The sequence below is a fragment of the Idiotropiscis lumnitzeri genome, chromosome 2 (genome assembly GCF_059441095.1).
Source record: "Idiotropiscis lumnitzeri isolate Australia: NSW breed Sydney's pygmy pipehorse chromosome 2, RoL_Ilum_1.0, whole genome shotgun sequence".
Taxonomy (NCBI): domain Eukaryota; kingdom Metazoa; phylum Chordata; class Actinopteri; order Syngnathiformes; family Syngnathidae; genus Idiotropiscis; species Idiotropiscis lumnitzeri.
The window spans coordinates 30,633,570-30,655,556 of NC_142392.1; the positions used below are offsets into that span (position 1 = coordinate 30,633,570).

At 48.3% G+C, this 21,987-nt stretch overlaps 1 protein-coding gene across 1 annotated transcript; it reads left to right on the forward strand.

Annotated features, from left to right (window-relative positions):
- The first annotated feature begins 369 nt into the window (after window positions 1–369).
- On the forward strand, window positions 370–21,983 carry LOC148342279 (uncharacterized). The gene is made up of 2 exons (XM_088285697.1): window positions 370–418; window positions 20,025–21,983. The coding sequence occupies exons 1-2, from the start codon at window positions 370–372 to the stop codon at window positions 21,632–21,634; spliced, it is 1,659 nt and encodes a 552-aa protein (XP_088141823.1). The 3' UTR covers window positions 21,635–21,983.
- The last annotated feature ends 4 nt before the right edge of the window (window positions 21,984–21,987 follow it).

Sequence of the window (21,987 nt, forward strand, 5' to 3'; positions counted from 1 at the left end):
TTCAATAAATTCCCCTTAACATCATCCATTTCCCTGCCTCCTCGCCTATTGGGTCCACCTCCTCCTTGCCATAAGGCAATCCTGACAGAATGACCCGACCTAAGAAGGACCCAACGAGGGGCTCCCGGCGGCGTCAGGGACACCGCCGCCCAGACAACCGCCCTCATCAGCCTGCCGACCAGCCCCGTACCTCGTCTTCGTGTTACGGTAACGCCCTCGACTTCCTCCCCGACCTTCCTCCGCACTGTATTATAGATTCCGATTACCACGAAAATTTTGATCACCAGGCCAATCCACCCCCTCACGTTTTTGTTGATTATGATTTAGCAGAAGATTTTGAGCACTATGCCCCTCACTTGTCGGTCGATTATGATTCTGAGCACTATGCCCCGCACGTGTTGGTCGACAGGGATCACGAGTACGATGCCGACTACATATACGCCTTGTTAGACGCTCAGCGCAACCCGGACACCGTTAGTACCAGTCACTTTTTCCCCCCCGAACCATTCCTGACACCTTTCTCGTTTGAGTCTTCCCAGATCACCTCCCACTCCACCTCGCGCGCTTCACGTCCCAAATCTCGTAAGTCACGGTCTCGTCGCACACCTCGTTCCCCAACAGTTTCAAAACCTGCTCACGTTCTCCTGGCACCCCCTAGCTCGCGTTCACCAGCCACGGTAACCTCGGTCCCTCGTGTTCCCCATTCCCCTGATTCCCTATGGCGGCAGGCTGATAGGGATCAGGGCCCCCGGTTCGGCGGTGCCCGGACCGACTGCTGCGCCCAGCCCTCTGTCGCCCCCCCGCCAGCTGCTGAGCCCTGCCACGGCTCCCCGCCAGCTGCTGAGTCCCTTCCTGGCTCCCCGCCAGCCGCAGCGTCCCTTCCCGGCTGCCCGCCAGCTGCTGAGTCCCTTCCCGGCTCCCCGCCAGCCGCAGCGTCCCTTCCCGGCTGCCCCCCAGCCGCAGCGTCCCATCCCGGCTCCTCGCCAGCTGCTGAACCCTGTTCCGGCTCCCCGGCAGCTGCCGAGCCCCTTCCCGGCTCCCCGCCAGCTGCCGAGCCCCTTCCCGGCTCCCCGCCAGCTGCCGAGCCCCTTCCCGGTTCCCCGCCAGCTGCCGAGCCCCGTCCCGGCGCTCTGCCAGCTGCTGAGCCCCGTCTCGGCTCCCCGCTAGCTGCTGAGCCCCGTTCCGGCTCCCCGCTAGCTGCTGAGCCCCGTTCCGGCGCCCCGCCAGCTGCCGAGCCCCTTCCCGGCTCCCCGCCAGCTGCCGAGCCCCGTTCCGGCTCCACGCCAGCGGATGAGTCAAGTGCCGGCTCCCCGCCAGCGGATGAGTCCTGTTCCGGCTCCTCCCCAGCTGTTGAGTCCCGTCCGGACTTCCTGCCAGCTGCTGAACCCCGTTCCGGCTCCCCGCCAGTTGATACGCCCCGTCCCGGCTCACCCCAAGCTGGGGGGGCCCGTTCTGGCCTCCTGAGAGCTGCTGACCCCCCCTCCGGCGCCTCGCCAGCGTCACAAGTCCCTGTTCTGGCGGAGCACGTCCTGCGTCCGCCACCAGCCCCTGTTCCGGCGGAGCACGCCCTGCGTCCGCCACAAGTCCCTGTTCCGGCGGAGCACGCCCTGCGTCCGCCACCAGTCCCTGTTCCGGCGGAGCACGCCATGCGTCCGCCACAAGTCCCAGTTCTGGCGGAGCACGTTCGGCGTCCGCCACAAGTCCCTGGTCCGGCGGAGCACGCCCTGCGTCCGCCACCAGTCCCTGTTCCGGCGGAGCACGTCCTGCGTCCGCCACAAGTCCCTGTTCCGGCGGAGCACGCCCTGCGTCCGCCACCAGTCCCTGTTCCGGCGGAGCACGCCATGCGTCCGCCACAAGTCCCAGTTCTGGCGGAGCACGTTCGGCGTCCGCCACAAGTCCCTGGTCCGGCGGAGCACGCCCTGCGTCCGCCACCAGTCCCTGTTCCTGCGGAGCACGCCATGCGTCCGCCACAAGTCCCTGTTCTGGCGGAGCACGTTCTGTGTCCGCCACAAGTCCCTGTTCTGGCGGAGCACGTCCTGCGTCCGCCACCAGTCCCTGTTCCGGCGGAGCACTCCATGCGTCCGCCCCAAGTCCCTGTTCCGGCGGAGCACTCCATGCGTCCGCCCCAAGTCCCTGTTCCGGCGGAGCACGCCATGCCTCCGCCACAAGTCCCTGCTCTGGCGGAGCACGTCCTGCGTCCGCCACAAGTCCCTGTTCCGGCGGAGCACGCCATGCGTCCGCCACAAATCCTTGCTTCGGCGGTGCCAGACGGCCCGCCGCCAACCCAATTCCCTGTCCCGGCGGCGCCCGAGGACACGCCATTGCTTCCCGTCACTCCCTCGGCGGTGCTCGACGATCCGCCGTCGCCCCAAGCTCCTTTTTCGGCGGAACTCGACGATTCGCCGGCGCTCCAGTTTCCTGCCTGGGCGGTGGACGACGACCCGCCGTCGCTTCTCGTCTCTGTCACAGCGGCTCCCGACGAAGCGCTGCCGCTCCACGTTCCTGTCTCAGCGGGGTTGGAGGACCAGCCGCCGTGCCACGTTCCGGTCTCGGCGGGGTTCGAGGACCAGCCGCCGCTCCACGTTCCTGTCTCGGCGGGGTTCGAGGACCAGCCGCCGCTCCACGTTCCTGTCTCGGCGGGGTTGGAGGACCAGCCGCCGTGCCACGTTCCTGTCTCAGCGGGGTTGGAGGACCAGCCGCCGCCTGCCGCCCTTGCCTCGGCGGCATCCGACGAACCGCCACCACTCCACGTTCCTGTCCCGGCGGGGCTTGACAACCAGCCGCCGCTCCACTTTCCTGTCTCTGCAGGGTTCGAGGACCAGCCGCCATGCCACGTTCCTGTCTCGGCGGGGTTCGACGACCAGCCGCCGCTCCACGTTCCGGTCTCGGCGGGGTTCGAGGACCAGCCGCCGCTCTACGTTCCTGTCTCGGCGGGGTTCGAGGACCAGCCGCCGCTCCACGTTCCTGTCTCGGCGGGGTTCGAGGACCAGCCGCCGCTCCACGTTCCTGTCTCGGCGTGGTTCGACGACCAGCCGCCGCTCCGCGTTCCTGTCCCGGCGGGGTTCGACGACCAGCCGCCGCCGCCGCTCCACGTTCCTGTCTCGGCGGGGTTCGACGACCAGCCGCCGCCGCCGCCGCTCCACGTTCCTGTCTCGGCGGGGTTCGACGACCAGCCGCCGCTCCATGTTCCGGTCTCGGCGGGGTTCGACAACCAGCCGCCGCACCAAGTGCCTGCCTCGACGGCGGTCGACGTCCCACCGCCACGTCTCGTCCCGGCTCCGGCGGGGTCCGGCGTTCCACCATGCCTCGTCTCCGTCTCGGCGGCGTCCGACGTCCCGCCATCGCTCCAAGTTCCTGCCTCGGCTGCGCCCGCCTCAACGCCGGTCCAAGCTCCGTCCTCTGCAGCACCCAGCGTCCCGCCGCCGCCCCTCGTCTCAGCCCCATCAGCGGACTCAAGGTGGAGTTCGGGTCGTCCCGGACGTCCGCCTGAATGGCCCCATCGGGACGTATTGGTCTGGCCACCCGCACGGCCCCCTGAAGGGCCACGAAAGGACTCGCTGGTCTGGCCCCCCGGGCATCCGCCAGACCGGCCTCGATCACGGGTCGTTGACCCACCTCCCGACCCCTTCCGCCCACCCTTGTTTTTGGGACATGGTTTTTTCGTTTTTGTTATTCTTGGGGACGGCTGGAATCCGTCCCTTGAGGGGGGGTACTGTCATGATACGCGTCGGGCATGACAGCCTTTTGTTATTGTTTTCGTCACCTCCCTGCCATGTGTCTTTTGTTATTGTTTTCGTCACCTCCCTGCCATGTGCTTTGTGTTATTGTTTTCATTCTCACCAGCCACGCACCTGTTCCCAGTTCACGATCACACACCTGCTCCCCATCTGCTCCCCTGATTACCGGACTACTTATACCTTCCATGCCCTCAACCCAGTGTCGGGTCATTATCCCGTTTGGCTCCCTGTTGCTGCGTCCCGGACTGTCACGACCGCCCCTAGATCTCGTTCCTGCTCTGGTTCTCGTTTCCGTCCTCGTTCCGGCCCTTTATCCTTGTCCCAGTTAGTCGCGTCCTGTTTGCCCTTGTTGTTTTGTATCCTGCCTCGCTGTTTGCCCTCGTTTGATCCCTTCAATAAATTCCCCTTAACATCATCCATTTCCCTGCCTCCTCGCCTATTGGGTCCACCTCCTCCTTGCCATAAGGCAATCCTGACAGCTAACATGCAGAAATAAGGCAATTCAAATGTTTCAGCCGTACCTCCTTTGCAATAGTTCTTAGAGCTACCTCAGTTATATTTGGCCGATATCGCAACTAATAAAATTATCTTAATCTGGAGCTAAATATCCAAACAATGCTGCCCAATATTTCTCATGAGTGATGTTTTAATATTGCATATAAATAACTTATACTTACTGTAGAAAAGGCTGCTCAGAGACTGTGACACTGGCTCCTTTAAGAGGGCGGAGTTTAGTGCTCCAACTCACGTGCGTGGGCGTGCGTGTATATAAGAAGGAGGAAGAGGGGAGAATCCTGTCAGTCTGTCTATCGAGCTAAGTTTGAGTTGTAGTCCACATTTATCCTGCTTTGAGTTGTGCGTGAGACAAGTAAGTTACAGCATTAATAACACTGTTTGTTTGTCTGTACAATCCACGTTTCACTGCTAATTAGTAGCATGCAATGTTCAATGTTTGTTGTTTTCCTTTTGGAACCACACGAATAGAGCGTTTTGAAGCGTCAAGAAATGTGTGCTTTGACTGCAACTTTATTAAAAGACCTGAACCACAAGACCATCTCCTCATTATTGGAGTTCTAACCGGACTCTCAACAGCGATTTGCATACTCCTTCCAGCACTAGTCAGTTACATATTTTTCACTTACACCTGAAAGTGCACTCCGATGAGGCGACACGTGGCTTCGGTAGTTTGCATCTTGCGAGTGTAGAACGGCGTAGAAGAAGAGCGAGGCTTTTTAGGCTGCGAAGGTTGCATGCTCGTAGCCTTCACTCAGGGCCCGTTTTCATGAAAACGAGGACAGATTATAAGGCTAGTACTCGGAGGCCGCGTGAATTTGGACACCGGCGTAAGCGTTCTTGTCGCACCGGAAGTGACGTCTTCTGTCCGCCATATTGGACATCGAAGGACGCAGCCTAGTTATTTGTACGTAGCTATCGAGCCTGTCCATTTTCACCACGGGTTATGCGGTCCATATAAGGCTACATGAGGAGGAGCCTTCTTAGGCTTCGAGGACCCAGCCTGCGAACTGGCCTTCGGAGGTCGCAGCCTGTTAATTTGGACACGGCCAACACTCTCGACCATGTGTACTCGAACATCAAGCACTCGCCCCCCTCGGCCAGTCAGACCACCTGTCCTTGCAGCTCGTACCTGCGTACACCCCTCTCAGGTGCAGATTCAGGCCCACCGCAAAGACTGTGAAAACCTGGCGTGATGTTTGCATACCGGGCTAACAGATCCACTGAAGACGCCATCGACACTGCTCTGCATGTTGTACTGGGCCACCTGGAACAACAGCGGAGCTATGCAAGGATGCTCTTTGTGGACTACAGCTCGGCATTCAACACGATCATCCCAGACATCCTCGTCGCCAAACTGGACACTCTCGGCCTCCCTGCCCTCACACGCATCTGGATTAAGGACTTTCTGACCAACAGACCCCAGACTGTGTTGCTCGGCCCCTACACGTCCTCCACCCTCATGCTGAGCACCGGTTCCCCCCAAGGATGCGTGCTGAGCCCTCTCCTGTACGCCCTCTACACCTACGACTGCAGCCCGGCCCACGGCAACAACACCATCGTCAAGTTTGCTGACGACACGACAGTGGTCGGTCTGATCTCGGAAGGTGACGAGACAGCCTACAGAGAGGAGGTAAAGAGACTGACAACTTGGTGCAAGGACAACAGACTGCACCTTAACTCTGCTAAAACAAAGGAGATTGTCGTCGACTTCAGGAGGAACAAGACGCTGCCGCCCCCCCTCTGCATCGAAGGCGTGTGTGTGGAGAGGGTCCACACGTTCAAGTTCCTGGGAGTACAGATCTCCGATGACCTTTCTTGGAGTCACAACACCACAGCAGTGGTAAAGAAGGTCCGCCAACGTCTGCACTTCCTGAGAGTCCTCAGGAAATTCAACCTGGACAGGAAGCTGCTGCTGGCCTTCTACCACTCGTCCATCGAGAGCCTGCTGACGTACTGTGTCTCCACCTGGTACAGCAGCTGCACTGAGGCGGACAGAGTGAGGCTCCAGAGGACAGTCAAAACAGCGCAAAGGATTATTGGCTGCCCTCTCCCCCCACTGTCGGACATCTACACCGCCCGGTGCCTCAGAAGGGCTCTCAACATCGTCAATGACAATACCCACCCAAACTCACACCTGTTCGACCTGTTGCCCTCTGGCAGGCGCTACAGATGCATCAAATCAAGGACCAATAGACTGAGAAACAGTTTCTTTCCGAGAGCCATCTCCATACTGAACTCTCACACACACACACGAGACTACCCTAACCTCGCAAAACAGCATTGTGATGTGTTTCTATATGCCCTATTCAGTACTGAATTCCATTGCACTGTCTTCTTTATTTATCTAATTTATATATTTGTCTGTATTATTGTTGTATTGCACTGGAGAGGGGAGCCCTCTAATCTCGTTGCACACTTGAGTACAATGACAATAAAGGGATTTCTATTCTATTTCTATTTCTATGATGCCCTGAGTGAATTACAGGACTGCTTTCAAGACACCAACTGGGACCTCTTTGATCATCAGGACCTTGATGTCTACACGCATTGTGTACTGGACGACATCAAGTTCTGCATGGAAACTGTGTCCCTACACAGGACCATACGGACCTTCCCAAATGCGAAGCCCTGGATGTCCAGCCAGGTCCGCTCTCTCCTCAAGGCCCGTGACGCTGCCTTCAGGTCAGGCGACAACGCCCAGTACAGGGTGGCTCGTGCTGACCTGAGCAAAGGCATCAAGCTCGCCAAGGCAATCTACAAGAGGAGGCTGGAGGCCCACCTTGCCAGCAACAGATCACTGGAGGTGTGGCAGGGTCTACGGAGCATCACCAACTTCCGAGGCAGCAGCACGACCTCTGTAGACCCGAGTGCATCGCTGGCAGAGGAGCTTAACTGCTTCTTCGCTCGCTTTGACTCACCCCAACCGTCACCCCCCCCGCACTTCATGCCTCAACCCCCCCCCCCCCCCACTCACCGTAGAGGAACACGATGTGAGGCGCGCGCTCCTGGCTATTGACCCCAGGAAAGCTACTGGACCCAACGGAATACCAGGCAAGGTCCTCAGAGCATGTGCCCACCAACTGTCACATGCTTTCTGCAGGGTCTTCAACCGCTCCCTGGTTCAAGCAGTCATCTCCTCCTGTTTGAAAACTTCCACCATTATTCCTGTCCCCAAAAAGTCACCCGCCGTCCACCTGAATAACTACCGTCCTGTTGCTCTCACACCAGTCATCATGAAGTGCTTCGAGAGGCTGGTTCTCCAGCACATAAGGGATTGTCTTCCTCCCACTCTGGACCCCTACCAGTTTGCATACCGGGTTAACAGATCCACTGAGGACGCCATCGACACTGCTCTGCATGTTGTGCTGGGCCACCTGGAACAACAGCAGAGCTATGCAAGGATGCTCTTTGTGGACTACAGCTCAGCATTCAACACAATCATCCCGGACATCCTCGTCGCCAAACTGGACATTCTCGGCCTCCCTGCCCTCACACGCATCTGGATTAAGGACCTTCTGACCAACAGACCCCAGACTGTGTTGCTCGGCCCCTACACGTCCTCCACCCGCATGCTGAGCACCGGTTCCCCTCAAGGATGCGTGCTGAGCCCTCTCCTGTACGCCCTCTACACCTACGACTGCAGCCCGGCCCACGGTAACAACACCATCATCAAGTTTGCTGACGACACGACAGTGGTCGGTCTGATCTCGGAAAGTGACGAGACAGCCTACAGAGAGGAGGTAAAGAGGCTGACGGCTTGGTGCAAGGACAACAGACTGCACCTTAACACTGCAAAAACAAAGGAGATTGTCGTCGACTTCAGGAGGAACAAGACGGTGCCACACCCCCCCTGCATCGAAGGCGTGTGTGTGGAGAGGGTCCACACGTTCAAGTTCCTGGGAGTACAGATCTCAGATGACCTTTCTTGGACACACAACACTCCAGCGGTGGTAAAGAAGGTCCACCAGCGTCTGCACTTCCTGAGAGTCCTCAGGAAATTCGACCTGGACAGGAAGCTGCTGCTGGCCTTCTACCACTCGTCCATCGAGAGCCTGCTGACGTACTGTGTCTCCACCTGGTACAGCGGCTGCACTGAGGCGGACAGAGTGAGGCTCCAGAGGACAGTCAAAACAGCGCAAAGGATTATTGGCTGCCCTCTCCCCTCACTGTCGGACATCTACACCGCCCGGTGCCTCAGAAGGGCTCTCAACATCGTCAAAGACAATACCCACCCAAACTCACACCTGTTCGACTTGATGCCCTCTGGCAGGCGCTACAGATGCATCAAATCGAGGAATAGACTGAGAAACAGTTTCTTTCCGAGAGCCATCTCCATTCTGAACTCTCACACACACACACGAGAACACCCTTACCTTGCAGAACAGCATTGTGATGTGTTTTTATATACCCTATTCAGTACTAAATTCCATTGCACTCTCTTATTTATTTATCTAATTTATATATTTGTCTGTATTATTGTTGTATTGCACTGGAGAGGGGAGCCCTCTTATCTCGTTGCACACTTGAGTACAATGACAATAAAGGGATTTCTATTCTATTCTATTCTATTCTAGTTCAGTTTTTCACCTTTTCACACAGCGTAATGAAGGCCAGTTGAGCAAGTGGAACAAGTGATTTTATTGATGATTGTGGAAGGCAACGATTTCATAAGCACCGTTTCTTCTCACACCTTTTCCATTAAGTACCATTAAAAAGACAACTGAAAAGCATAATGTTAAAAAATGTTATTCCAGGCAAAGGCAATTAATTTCATTTAAAATGTTTCATATAAAAAAAAAAAAAATCGTCACTCAGACACAATGGTTCTTCTGGCAATGATCACATTGGCTTAGTGTCAATAAAAGAGCTTTGCAAAATTAAATTTATATTACATTCAAAATCACATTTACATCTTACCACAAAGAGTCAGTTCCTTCAGTTTTTTGTTGTCTTTTTTTAAGCTTCAAGGATTGCTGCTATTATCACCAGCACAATTGTGACTCTCCGCATGCTTTATAGTGAAGAATTTTTTAGCACAAACGCTGCAACTGAATGGCTTGTCTCCAGTGTGTGTTCTTGTGTGGCTCGTTAAATGCGACTTACGATAGAAACTCTTTCCACAAACTGAGCAGGAAAAGGGTTTTTCTGCACTGTGTGTTCTTCTATGACTTGTTAAAGTTGATCTTTGAGAGAATACTTGGCCACAAACTGAGCAGGAAAAAGGTTTTTCCCCACTGTGTGTTCTTCTATGTTTTGTTAAAGTTGACTTTTCAGAGAAGCTTCTGCCACAAACTGAGCAGGAAAAAGGTTTTTCACCACTGTGTGTTCTTCTATGTTTTGTTAAAGTTGACTTATCAAAGAAGCTTCTGCCACAAACTGAGCAGGAAAAAGGTTTTTCACCACAGTGTGTTCTTGTGTGTTCTGTTAAATATGTCTTTCTCGTGAAGCATTTTCCACAAACTGAGCAGGAAAAAGGTTTTTCACCACTGTGTGTTCTTGTGTGATATGTTAAAGTTGACTTTACAGAAAAGCTTTTGCCACAAAACGAGCAAGCAAAAGGTTTTTCACCACTGTGTGTTCTTGTGTGGCTTGTTAAACGTGACTTTCGGGAGAAACTCTTGCCACAAACTGAGCAGGAAAATGTTTTTTCTCCACTGTGAGTTCTTGCATGTCTTGTTAAAGTTGATCTTTGAGAGAATACTTTGCCACAAACTGAGCAGGAAAAAGGTTTTTCACCACTGTGTGTTCTTGTGTGTTCTGTTAAATATGTCTTTTTCGAGAAGCATTTTCCACAAACTGAGCAGGAAAAAGGTTTTTCACCACTGTGTGTTCTTCTATGTTTTGTTAAAGTTGATTTTAGAGAAAAGCTTTTACCACAAACCAAGCAGGAGAAGGGGTTTTCTCTACTGTGTATTCCTGTGTGGATTTGTAAATTTGACTTTCTTGAGAAGTATCTTCCACAAACTGAGCAAGAAAAAGGTTTTTCTCCACTTTTTTTGTGCGCTTTTAAAGACAACTTTGAAGTTAATGAGTCAGTGTGACATGCCCTTTCACCTTTAGCTTGCCCATTATCATCATCATTAGTATCATCATCATCGTCATGAGCGTCTGATAATGTGTCCTCATTTTGTGCTTGTGATGGCCCCCAGTGGTCTTCATCACCTTCTGTTGTCACGTGATGACTTGAACTGCTGCTTGTAGGCTCCGCCCCTCTGTTGTCCTCACTCTCATCCTTGTTTTCATCTTCAGTCTTTATAGGAAGAACGTTCACTGGTGACTTGTTGATCTCCTCCTCCTCCTTCTCCTTTTTGATGTGAGTCAAGTCTGGCTCCTCTTTCACAGAACGGAGATCGTTTTCACTGACGTCTGCAGGACACAAAAAGACAAATTTGGTTTGGTCAAGTCAAAGCTCATGCGGCGACTTTGTCTTAAATTGTTTCTACCGTGCTACCTTGACTTGTGCCTGCTGCATACGGAGCAATGTGTGCAACCCCAACTTGGACCGGACCATGGGGGCATTTCACAAAATTACGTCCTACGATGTAAGCCTCCCGTTAGCAGCACAACAACAGTGATAAACGAGCAATTAAAAAGGAAGCACATTGCGGCTGATGCCGATTTAATTCCTGACATAGTCACAGACGTTTCTGGAAGCGAGCTGAAGTTAGCACACACAGGCTATTGTGTGCGTCTGATGGAACACCTGTTGTGGGACCCAAACATATTGATGCAGACCACTGGGGGCCATCGCAACATAATGACATCGATAAAATAGGAATTGTTCAAGTGAAATATGTTTACAAGTATTTCATTTTGCATTTAGAGATAGTTTCATCGTGGGTACTTTTTGCTTCCATTATAATCTGGATCCCTAAAAGAATTAAAGGGGCCCTGGAATCAGAGTCGCTATTTATTGTATGATTTACGTTTGGGTTTTTTTTAACCCAAAATGACATTTATCCTGCGAGTAAGTTCCGACATTACCCTATTAATTTTTATAAAATTTCTGTTTTGAAATAAATTTTAAAACAAAATTACGTTTGAAGAGTAAAAATTCCTACACTAAAGCATTAAGCAACAACACTTTCACTCTGACTTTCATGTTGACATATTTGAATAATGACTGTATATTTTAACGTTATCCAATATGTATTCAAATTCGACGAAAGATACACCAAAATATTTTAAGAGTTCACTGAATTATTTTGTACCTGCAATGATGCATAACAGCCATAGGGTGTCAGTAATGAGTAACAAAGTAACACAACACCTCCCATTGTTCCGTCATCATTGTCATTTGCAAAAATTATCAAGAACTTTGAGTTGTGGGGGTGATGCAAACCACCTGGGCCACACGAACTTTATTACCAGGAATTAAATGTTCCTGGGCTTGTTGGTAGAAAAGGGGGTTGTGACGTTCTCCCTTTTTAAGCCCATAGTATGCCAAAGATGCAGATGCATTCTTTGCAGCATGCGCTTGTTCACTGATGAGATCCGTGCAACCCTGGATGGATGCATTAAATGTATTTTAAATGTTTGGATGAGGTGAAACGATGCACATGTGCACAAAACAATGCAGAGCCACCGGAGGTTAATTGACAGAGCCAGTAAAAGTTTCATAAATAAATAAGACCAATACGTACTTGATTTATTAAAAAAAACTTAATCCTTTGTGCTTTATCCACTAAAATTAATCAACCGCCATTGATCTTTTTGCCGCAGTGTGCACAGTTTTGAGAGTCAGGTCGAATCATTCCATAAGGAATTGCTTGAACAAGATATGTCAGAGTTTTTGTCAAAAACGAGACAAGCCTTTATAAATGAATCACCCAGCCAAGATTGTCTTTGTCACTTGCGAGGAGCAGTCCGCCAAAGAGAAAAGCGTTCCCGCTCCTGTGCGGCGTTTTATTGAAGCACAGCAAAGCAATTTGAATATGCCAACCCATAAAGAATGGAAAAACATGAACACTTTGACTTTATCACACCCGTCCACACTCTTCCTGTTGTTCGAACGGTTTCAGCTTACAAGACATGTTTGGGTCACACTTCTGTTCAATGCGAGCTAACGGTTTCCTGTCAAACACGGTTCAAGACGTGCATCTGTTTTTGTGACTTCCTGCTAAACTGCCAGCATAGACACAACTCTGTTACCACTGAACTAACGTTTTGCTGTTTAAGAGGTCCATGTTTTTGTGACCTTCTATTAACCCATAAGCATAGTTTTGAAACATGATGACATGACAAACTTAATTTCTTTCACAATAATGTAAAAACTTTCGCAGATATAGCAAAAACAAATTGGAGAAGCTGTGGAGCAGAGCACAACATCAGTCAGACCCCGGGTCCACAACCCCCTCTGGCAGAGACGCAAACAGAGCTTTCGCTTCAGAGTGACCCATTCACTGTCTACCATACTGTCGAGAAATTCGGAAAATGTTCCGTAACAGAAGAATTCGGAATGGGTGCTGAAACACCACACCCTGCTAGTGACGGAGTTTCTACATCTGAAATTAACTCTGCCAAAAGTCTTCACCAATGGGCCGAAATCTTTAGTATGATGATGCGCACCGATAGTTAATGTGATTTGTGGCTCAGCAAACAGAGACAATTCAAACAGTTTCCTCTGCTCTGGGGCAAGGCACACATGCGGGGCAGCACCGGTAGACATCACAAATACATAATCCTAATGCAAGATGCAGTTCTGACTCTCGAAATTGGGTGAATGCATTCTGATAAACCAAATCATCATAACTCAGTGTTCAATGCAAAGGACCAATTGGTGGTTTGAATGGGTGGAGGCGGCTACACCGCGCAGACCAGAGCAGGAACAGGACGTACCACCCGCAGGAGGATGGAGACCCTGGTCTCAGAGCTGCCCAGTCTACTGGAACGGAGGACAACATATGCTTCCCCCGGCGGAAGTGCACAGTCAAATTCAGTCCCACTCGAATTCCAGTGTTTGTTTCACAGGTGCGGGTTCGGTCCACGGCAGTGACTCGGCCAATCTCAAGTGTCCCACAAGGGTGACAGTGTTGTTGCTCACTGGGATATGCAGAAGGAGCTTGCAAAGCGTGGAATATCTTGTTCCACCATCTAAAACTGTTGTCCATCAATCGTCACCGGAATGCCAAGACCTGCCGGTCCTTGAATGCTGAGGCTCCGCGGGCACCCCTATCGTGGAATGGGGTCCCAATCGGGTTGAGGCGTCAAATGTGCGTTTGGAAGCCATCGAAGCGTTGTCGGAGGAGGCGGTAGCGGTGGTGCTCCCGTGCTAGTGGACCTCTTTGTGACTGGCGTGGCGCTGGACCACAGGATGGCACATTTAAGGAAGTGGCTCGGTTTGGACCGCCCATCACCCAGTGACCCCACACCCCACAGCAAAAGCACGTCCCACTCACAACCCATGTCTATAACCACCCCTACTTCTGTTACCAGGGTTCGCGGTTAACCGCTTCCCGATTGCCCGGAGCAAGTGAAATTTGGCCACGGGCAAGGTAAAATTATGGGCAACTTGCCCGACCGGGCAAGCATTTTTTAAAGCAGCCAAATATCTTTAATTTCGACGAAAACTGTGGTGTTGTTTGTGTGCACTGTATGGTGATGGTTTAACCCAGACACCCCCTTATGTTGTGGTATGGTCCATTGGCCTTATTGGGGGCAATGGGCGGGCGCTACGGGGATCAGTTAGTTCAGTGAAAGTCGAGTTAAAGTGGACGTCAATAAATCCCGCAGTATTGGAACTCGCTGTAGTCGCATCCTCATTTGAAGTTTGAAAAACACAACAAAAACCGACGATATTTCGGCCGAAAATTGACAGCCGGAAGTTTTCTTACCTTCTGCGCATGTTTACAAGTGGCGACAAGTTCGTTCAAATCCGAACATTTCGGATTCCTCTGACATGACAAAAATACCTCGAATATTTTTAAGTCGACAATTCAGTTGCGAGTAAGGAAGGGAGTCATATTTGATTATTGGCTGTTAATTCATTAGCTCCATGACGTGACCTGACATAGTGTCAGTGACTGTCTTCTGTTTATGCTATGAAACTTATGGAGGCAGCGCCACAGGCACTGGTCTTAAAGGAATACACAAATTTCCCACACTCATAATTTACTCATGTGATTCCTCAATTAATAGGCTCTCCTGGACTTAAAATTGATAATCTGGATTGCTGTAACATAATTTTCCCAATTTAACATGCAGATTTGTTAATTATTAAAACTACAATTAACATTTTCAATAACTGCACAGCATGATACATGCTGTTGTGAGTAGGGTTTCATGGTTGATGATGAAAACAAGATTAATTTATGCTTATCAGATTATATGTTTATTTACATTTGTGGCGCACATTTTACAACCATAAACATTTTATTCTTCGAGAAAAAATATTGTCACTTGCCCAAGTCGGGCAAGTAATTTGGCCACTCGGGCAAGTCAAATTTTAGTGGCACTTGCCCTATGGGCAAGCAGTTTTTAAAGTTAACCGCGAACCCTGACTAGACCTTTCTTTTCTTTATCTTCTGCACATTTCTCCCGCACTAGTCCCTATTTACTTAGTTCTTATCATTTTTTTCCCATTTATTTATTTATTTTTTCATACTTTTTCTAATGTTCTTTCATAGTGTGGTTACTTTGACATCTTTGAATGTTTTAATCATTTATAGAGGCCTCTTGTTTAAACAATAATTGAAACTAACACAGGGACATTTTCCATGACCAATCAGCCAGCAGACCCACACGCACAAGCTCTCTTTAACGTCCCCAAAAGCCGCGACCGCTTGGACACAGGCGCACAACACCCATTGTGAGTAAAAGCATCTCACCGAAAGTTCAGCCGGCCGGCTGTTGAACGCCTGCGCCCCAGCACCCCGAGACCCTCAATGGAGCAAAATGCCAAAAATGTGGTATATTTTGTTGTTGATGTGTGGGTCTGGCTCTGCTTCCCTCCGGACAGGTCGCCGAGCATGGCAGAATTGGTGATGGAAAAAAATTCTCTGACACAGCCATTTTGGTTAGAAAGAGATTTTATTCTCGTCACATGCTGATGTCAAAAGAAGTCTCCCCAAAAAGAAAAAAGGGAAAGGTGTCCCCTCTCTCCGGCCTTCCCTTCTTATAGGGAATGGCCACACCGGACATGAATATTGAAGGATTGTATTTCGATTGCTGGCATTATATTAAACACTTACGGGACAGAAGGTCAATTATTTAATTTAGCAGGTTCATATTTACTGAATATGTTAAACATTGATTAAACAAAAAGCATTTATCAAATGAAAGTAGAAGTACAGTGCATCGATAAGATTGACTGGGATTGTAGTCATGGTGTTTACTGATGCATTCATATGCTAAATTGATATGACTTAGTTTAAATGTAAGACCTCAAAATTGCACACATAGTATTTTCATGACCCACACTTTCATTCAGAACAAACAGATTCAGTCTGCTCAGGTCAAACTGATGACAAACCAGATCGCACTTCATGGACAAATACGACAAAACACATTCTCCACATAGGCCATAGAAGATACAAACATATCAAGTTGGGCCGGGGAGGACGTCACAGGGACACTATCAAGAACACCAAAAAACATAACAATTTGATCTGGGAAAACATACACCACACAATCTGTACACTGACGAGATTACAGGGGAATGTGAGCAGGAGAGACGGAGAGACTGCCGCCTGCCTGAGAAGGTCAGCCTTGGACGTGGAATGTGGACCGGGCCGGGGGAAGGAGCAAGGACGACCGATTCAAACTACATGACCCTTGACATAGAAAACGTATAAAATTTGAGGCTGGGCTGAGATCAGAGCGCCATTTTTCGATTGTACTCGTCTGTACGGAAGAGGATTAGGGCCATGAATGAGAAAAAAAAAGATTGGAAGGATTCTGACTTTAATCTCAGAATTCTGACTTTAAAGTGAGAATTCTGACTTTAATCTCAGAATTCTGACTTTAAAGTGAGAATTCTGACTTTAAAGTGAGAATTCTGACTTTTTGTCATGGAGCAATGCATTGTGGGATGAAAATGTCAGAGCATGGTGTGTATGCCTTTGGAAAGTCCTAATATGTCGTCACCAAGCGACTTTTTGCGTGGCCGAGGAGTGTCGGAGGACATCGTTGCACTTTTGGAGGAGCAGAGGGTGAGTAAACAGTGCGTCGTTCATTTGGTGGCTGTCGCGTCCGTAACTCTCACGCTACGTGTAGCTAGTCGCTCTGTTGCAAATTAGCATATCATGAAGGGATGCGCTCCATTTGCATACGCAGTTTATGAGACTTTTGGTCCTTCAATAACCAGTTTAGATAAAGCAATTTTGGTGTCGTCACAGCGTCGCTAAAACACGCGCATCATATCTGGCTGTTTAGAGAGATGTGCTGTCATGCTTTGGGCTTTTTGTCTGTTGTCTAAACCTGGGACGTTTCTTGCTTGCAATAACAAATGATAAGACAGACTACAACATTGTGGACAGCTGCCCTTTTGTCCAGCTTTCTCCTACACCATCACCCAAACACCATAGTCACATAATGTATAGTCATGGTCACTTTGAAGCAAAGATGACTCACACTTTGTCCAGCAGGGTGTGCTAACATGCACTCCGAACAGCCCAATGAGTAAAAGGGTTGATGGTCGCGAGTGATACTTTGTCCATATATTGAGCGCAGTCGCCTTATAAGGCGCTGTGTTAGTTTAGGGGAAGATTTGGGACTTTTAAGTGCGCCTTATGACTGCGAAAATACGGTACTTCTCATTTCCACGGTGACTCTACTCCAACAATACTAAAGCTGTTGCTTTGTTATTCATATAGAATTTTTGTTTAAAATCCCCCTGACTCTTCTTTTTGTCTTTTCTATAGTCTGTACGTATTAATAACTGTTTGTTAATGTTTTAAAGTTTTGGGCAAAAAACGTATTAGTAAATATTTATCATGTCACTGATGGTGTCGTGGTACACTCGCCTGAGTTGTGTGCAGGCAACGTGGGTTCAGTTCCCTCTCAGTGACGGTGTCTATGTCTGCCCTGTGACTGGCTGGCGACCAGTTCAGGGTGTAGTGCGCCTTTCGCCCGAAGTCAGCTGGAATTGGCTCCAGCACTCTCCCGCAACCCTGTTCAGGATAAGCCGTGTGGATAATGACTTGACATGACAAATATTTGTCATCTCATCAATATTTTCACAACAGAGTACTGAGTTTCGAGATCCTCACGATAATAGTTCTCGAAACTATATTTCTTATCAATGTAGGTTAGTTAAGGGATATTTTATTGACAATCTAATCTCAATATACAAAGACAGAAAAAAAATTGGTGGTGGGGGGGAGCAAATCTTTTTCTTCTTGGTAGGGGCGGGCGTGAAAAAATTGAGAAGCACTGCTAGTATGTGCAGACATTATATTCATACAATCTTGCAGCCCGACTGAACCACAGCATTGTTGCAAGTTCGGTAGGAGAAACGTAACCTTCCCACTGCTGTTCCAGCAGCTGCTTCTCCGGGCATAGGGGGAAGTGATGTCGGAGCTGACTCGATTTAATGGCGTTATTTTAGTTATTTTGTTAAATTGTTTTTATCAACCGAATTAAAATATTACATAGAATAAATATTAAAAGAGAATAGTCAGGTGTAAAAACAAACACAGAGGCAAAGAAATATATTTGAAAAATACGTGCTTAAAGCATGACGTCATTAGCAAGCGCGCAGCTTCCGAAGGACCTCGACCACATCCACCGACCCGTCCACACCGGAACAAAAACACCCACCGCTAAATTCTTCTGATTTAGTGTGGAACTGACTGTAATTTTCTCAAAGGATGTCCAGTGCTACTCTAAAGGACTACGACATAATTCATTAAGTCTTTGTGTCCCGATAACCTCATCTTCGCGCGTTGATGCTTTTCGGCGTAGTTAGCTTAGCTTGTTAGCTAGCTAGCCGCTAACGAAAAGAGGCACATGACTCATCGCCAAGCAGAGATCGAGTGCGGATTTTTTGGAATTATCATTTGAAAATGTGTGAAAGAACAACACCCAAGAACAAAGAGGAACTTTGTGGAATAAAAGAAGAGAACGAGCAACATCTTCAACTGCTGGACGAAGTTTGCAACCAGCCTCGTGTTGTGCCACTCAAAGCAGGTTTGTAGACGTCTTACTCTCATTTGCTTTGTAAAGAACGACTTTCTATCGTTAAAAATGTGCATCACAACATTAAGTTGTTTGGGGAAATCGTTCAAGGTTCTTGCCGTTTTATCTTTAAATATTGCCTTTTACTTGCAGGTCTGCTGAGCAATTGTTTATGTCAAATGAAATCAGTGCAGAAAATATATGCCAAAGAATAACCAATAGTGGGGGGTGAACTCCATGTTTTTCCCAGTATAAAATTTACATTTAAAATAACAAAACATTTTCTGGTTTTTATATTTTGTTCAAGCAATTCCTTACGGAAGCATTTCCGCCTGACTCTAAAAATGTGCACACTGCCGCAAAAACGTCAATGGCGGTTGATCAATTTTAGTGAATAAAACGCAAAATATTAAGTTTTTTTTTTTTTAAAGTCAAGTACGTATCGGTCTTTTCTTATTTATTAACTTTGTACTGGCTTGGTCGGGTGAGAGTCAATGAACCTCGGGTGGCCCTGCACTGTTTTGTGCGTAGTTTCACCCCATCCAAACATTTAAAATACATTGAATGCATCCATCCAAGGTTGCACGGTTCTCATCAGTGAACAAGCGCATGCTGCAAGGAATGCATCTGCATCTTTGTCTTACGATGGTCTCAAAAAGGCTGAACGTCACAACCCCCTTTTCTACCTACAAGTCCAGGAACATTTAGTTCCTGGTAATAAAGTTCCTGTGGCCCAGGTGGTTTGCATCACCCCCACAACTCATAGTTCCTGGTAATTTATCCAAATGACAATCATGATGTATCAGTGGGAGGTCTTGTGTTACTTTGTTACTCATTACTGACACCCTATGGCTGTTAAGCATCATTGCAATTCCAAAATGATTCAGTGAACTCTTAAAATATTATGGTGTATCTTAGTTGAATACATATTCCAGAAACGTCTGTGACTATGTCAGGAATGAAATCGGGCACCAGCCGCAACGTGCTTCCTTTTTAAATGCTCGTTTATCACGGTTGTGCTGCTAAAGGGAGGTTTACATCGTAGGACGTAATTTTGTGAAATGACCCCATGGTCCGGTCCAAGTTGGGGTCCACGCATTGCTCCGTGTGCGGCAGGCACAAGTCAAGGTAGCACGGTAGAAACAATATAAGACAAAGTCGCCGCATGAGGTTTGATCTGAATTTACACCAACTGACTGGTACAAGATCGAAGGCTCATCTTCGGATATGCTTCCATGGATATTACGGCCCTGGATGAGGACGCACTCCACTGAAGTCATCTTCCTGCAGCGCTTCATTCAATTGACTCTTATATTATCTCATCTATCATTGCATAGCATCATTGTATGTGTCAAATGTTGCCCAGTTGGCATCCATTGCAGCCTGGTCATCCTGGAAGGGGGATTCCCCCATCTGTGGTCCCTTCTCAAGGTTTCTCACTTTTCCCCTAATGAGGTTTTGTGAGTTTTTCCTTGCCCTTCTGGGGGTTAAGATCGGGGATGTCGATTGTGGCTATGTAAAGCCCTTTGAGACTGTCTGTGATTAAGGGCTATACAAATAAAATTGACTTGACTTGACTTGACCAAACCAAATGATGTGTGTTTGTCTTTTTGTGTCCTGCAGACGTCAGTGAAAACGATCTCCGTTCTGTGAAAGAGGAGCCAGACTTGACTCACATCAAAAAGGAGGAGGAGGAGGAGGAGATCAACAAGTCACCAGTGAACGTTGACCCTATAAAGACTGAAGATGAAAACAAGGATGAGTGTGAGGACAACAGAGGGGCGGAGCCTACAAGCAGCAGTTCAAGTCATCTCGTGACAACAGAAGTTGATGAAGACCACTGGGGACCATCACAAGTACATAATGAGGACACATTATCACACGCTGATGATGATGATGATGATGGGCAAGCCAAAGGTGAAAGGGCATGTCACACTGACTCATTCACTTCAAAGCTGTCTTTAAAAGGGCACAGAAAAACACACAGTGGTGAAAAACCTTTTTCCTGCTCGGTATGTGGCAAAAGCTTCTCTCGAAAGTCTCATTTAGTAAGGCACACAAGAACGCACAGTGGAGAAAAACCTTTTTCTTGCTCAGTTTGTGGCAAAAGCTTCGATCAAAATTCAAGTTTAACATACCACACAAGAATACACAGTGGAGAAAAACCTTTTTCCTGCTCAGTTTGTGGCAAGAGTTTCTCTCGAAAGTTTCATTTAACAATCCACACAAGAACACACAGTGGAGAAAAATCTTTTTCCTGCTCAGTTTGTGGAAAATGCTTCTCTCTAAAGGCAAATTTAACAGAACACGCAAGAACACACACTGGAGAAAAACCTTTTTCTTGCTCAGTTTGTGGCAAAAGCTTTTCTTTCAAGTCAAATTTAAAAACACATATACGATTACACACTGGAGAAAAACCTTTTTCATGCTCAGTTTGTGGCAAGAGTTTCTCTCAAAATTCAAGTTTAACATACCACACAAGAATACACAGTGGAGAAAAATCTTTTTCCTGCTCAGTTTGTGGCAAGAGTTTCTCTCGAAGGTCTCATTTAATAATTCACACAAGAACACACAGTGGTGAAAAATCTTTTTCCTGCTCAGTTTGTGGAAAATGCTTCTCTCAAAAGGAAGGTTTAACAAGCCACACAAGAACACACACTGGAGAAAAACCATTTTCCTGCTTGGTTTGTGGTAAAAGCTTTTCTCTAAAATCAAGTTTCACATACCACACAAGAATACACAGTGGAGAAAACCCTTTTTCCTGCTCAGTTTGTGGCAAGAGTTGCTCTCGAAAGTCTCATTTAACAAGCCACACAAGAACACACACTGGAGAAAAACCATTTTCCTGCTTGGTTTGTGGTAAAAGCTTTTCTCTAAAATCAAATTTGACAAGTCACACAAGAAAGCACAGTGGTGAAAAACCTTTTTCCTGCTCAGTTTGTGCCAAGAGGTTCTCTCAAAAGTCGCATTTACGAAGCCACACAAGAACGCACAGTGGAGAAAAACCTTTTTCCTGCTCAGTTTGTGCCAAGAGGTTCTCTCGAAAGTCGCATTTACGAAGCCACACAAGAACACACAGTGGAGAAAAACCTTTTTCCTGCTCAGTTTGTGCCAAGAGGTTCTCTCGAAAGTCGCATTTACGAAGCCACACAAGAACGCACAGTGGAGACAAGCCATTGAGTTGCAGCGTTTGTGCTAAAAAATTCTTCACTAAACAGGGTGCTGAGAGTCACAATTGTGCTGGTGAGAAAAGCAGCGATCCTTGAAGCTTAAAAAAAAGAAAACAAAAAACTGAAGGAACTGACTCTGAGTGGTAAGATGTAATTGTGATTTTGAATAAAATATGAAAAATTTAATTTTGCAAAGCTCTTTTATTGACATTAAGCCAATGGGATCAGAGTCAGAATTATCAATGTGTTTGTGTGATGATGATCTTTTTTTTGTGATTTTACATCAAGATGTAAATGAAATTAATTGCCTTTGCCTGGAATAACATTTGTTAACGTTATGCTTTTCAGTTGTCTTTTTACTTAATGGTACAGGTGTGAGAAGAAACGGTGCTTATGAAATCGGTGCCTTCCACTATCAATAAAATTACTTGTTCCACTTGCTCAACTGG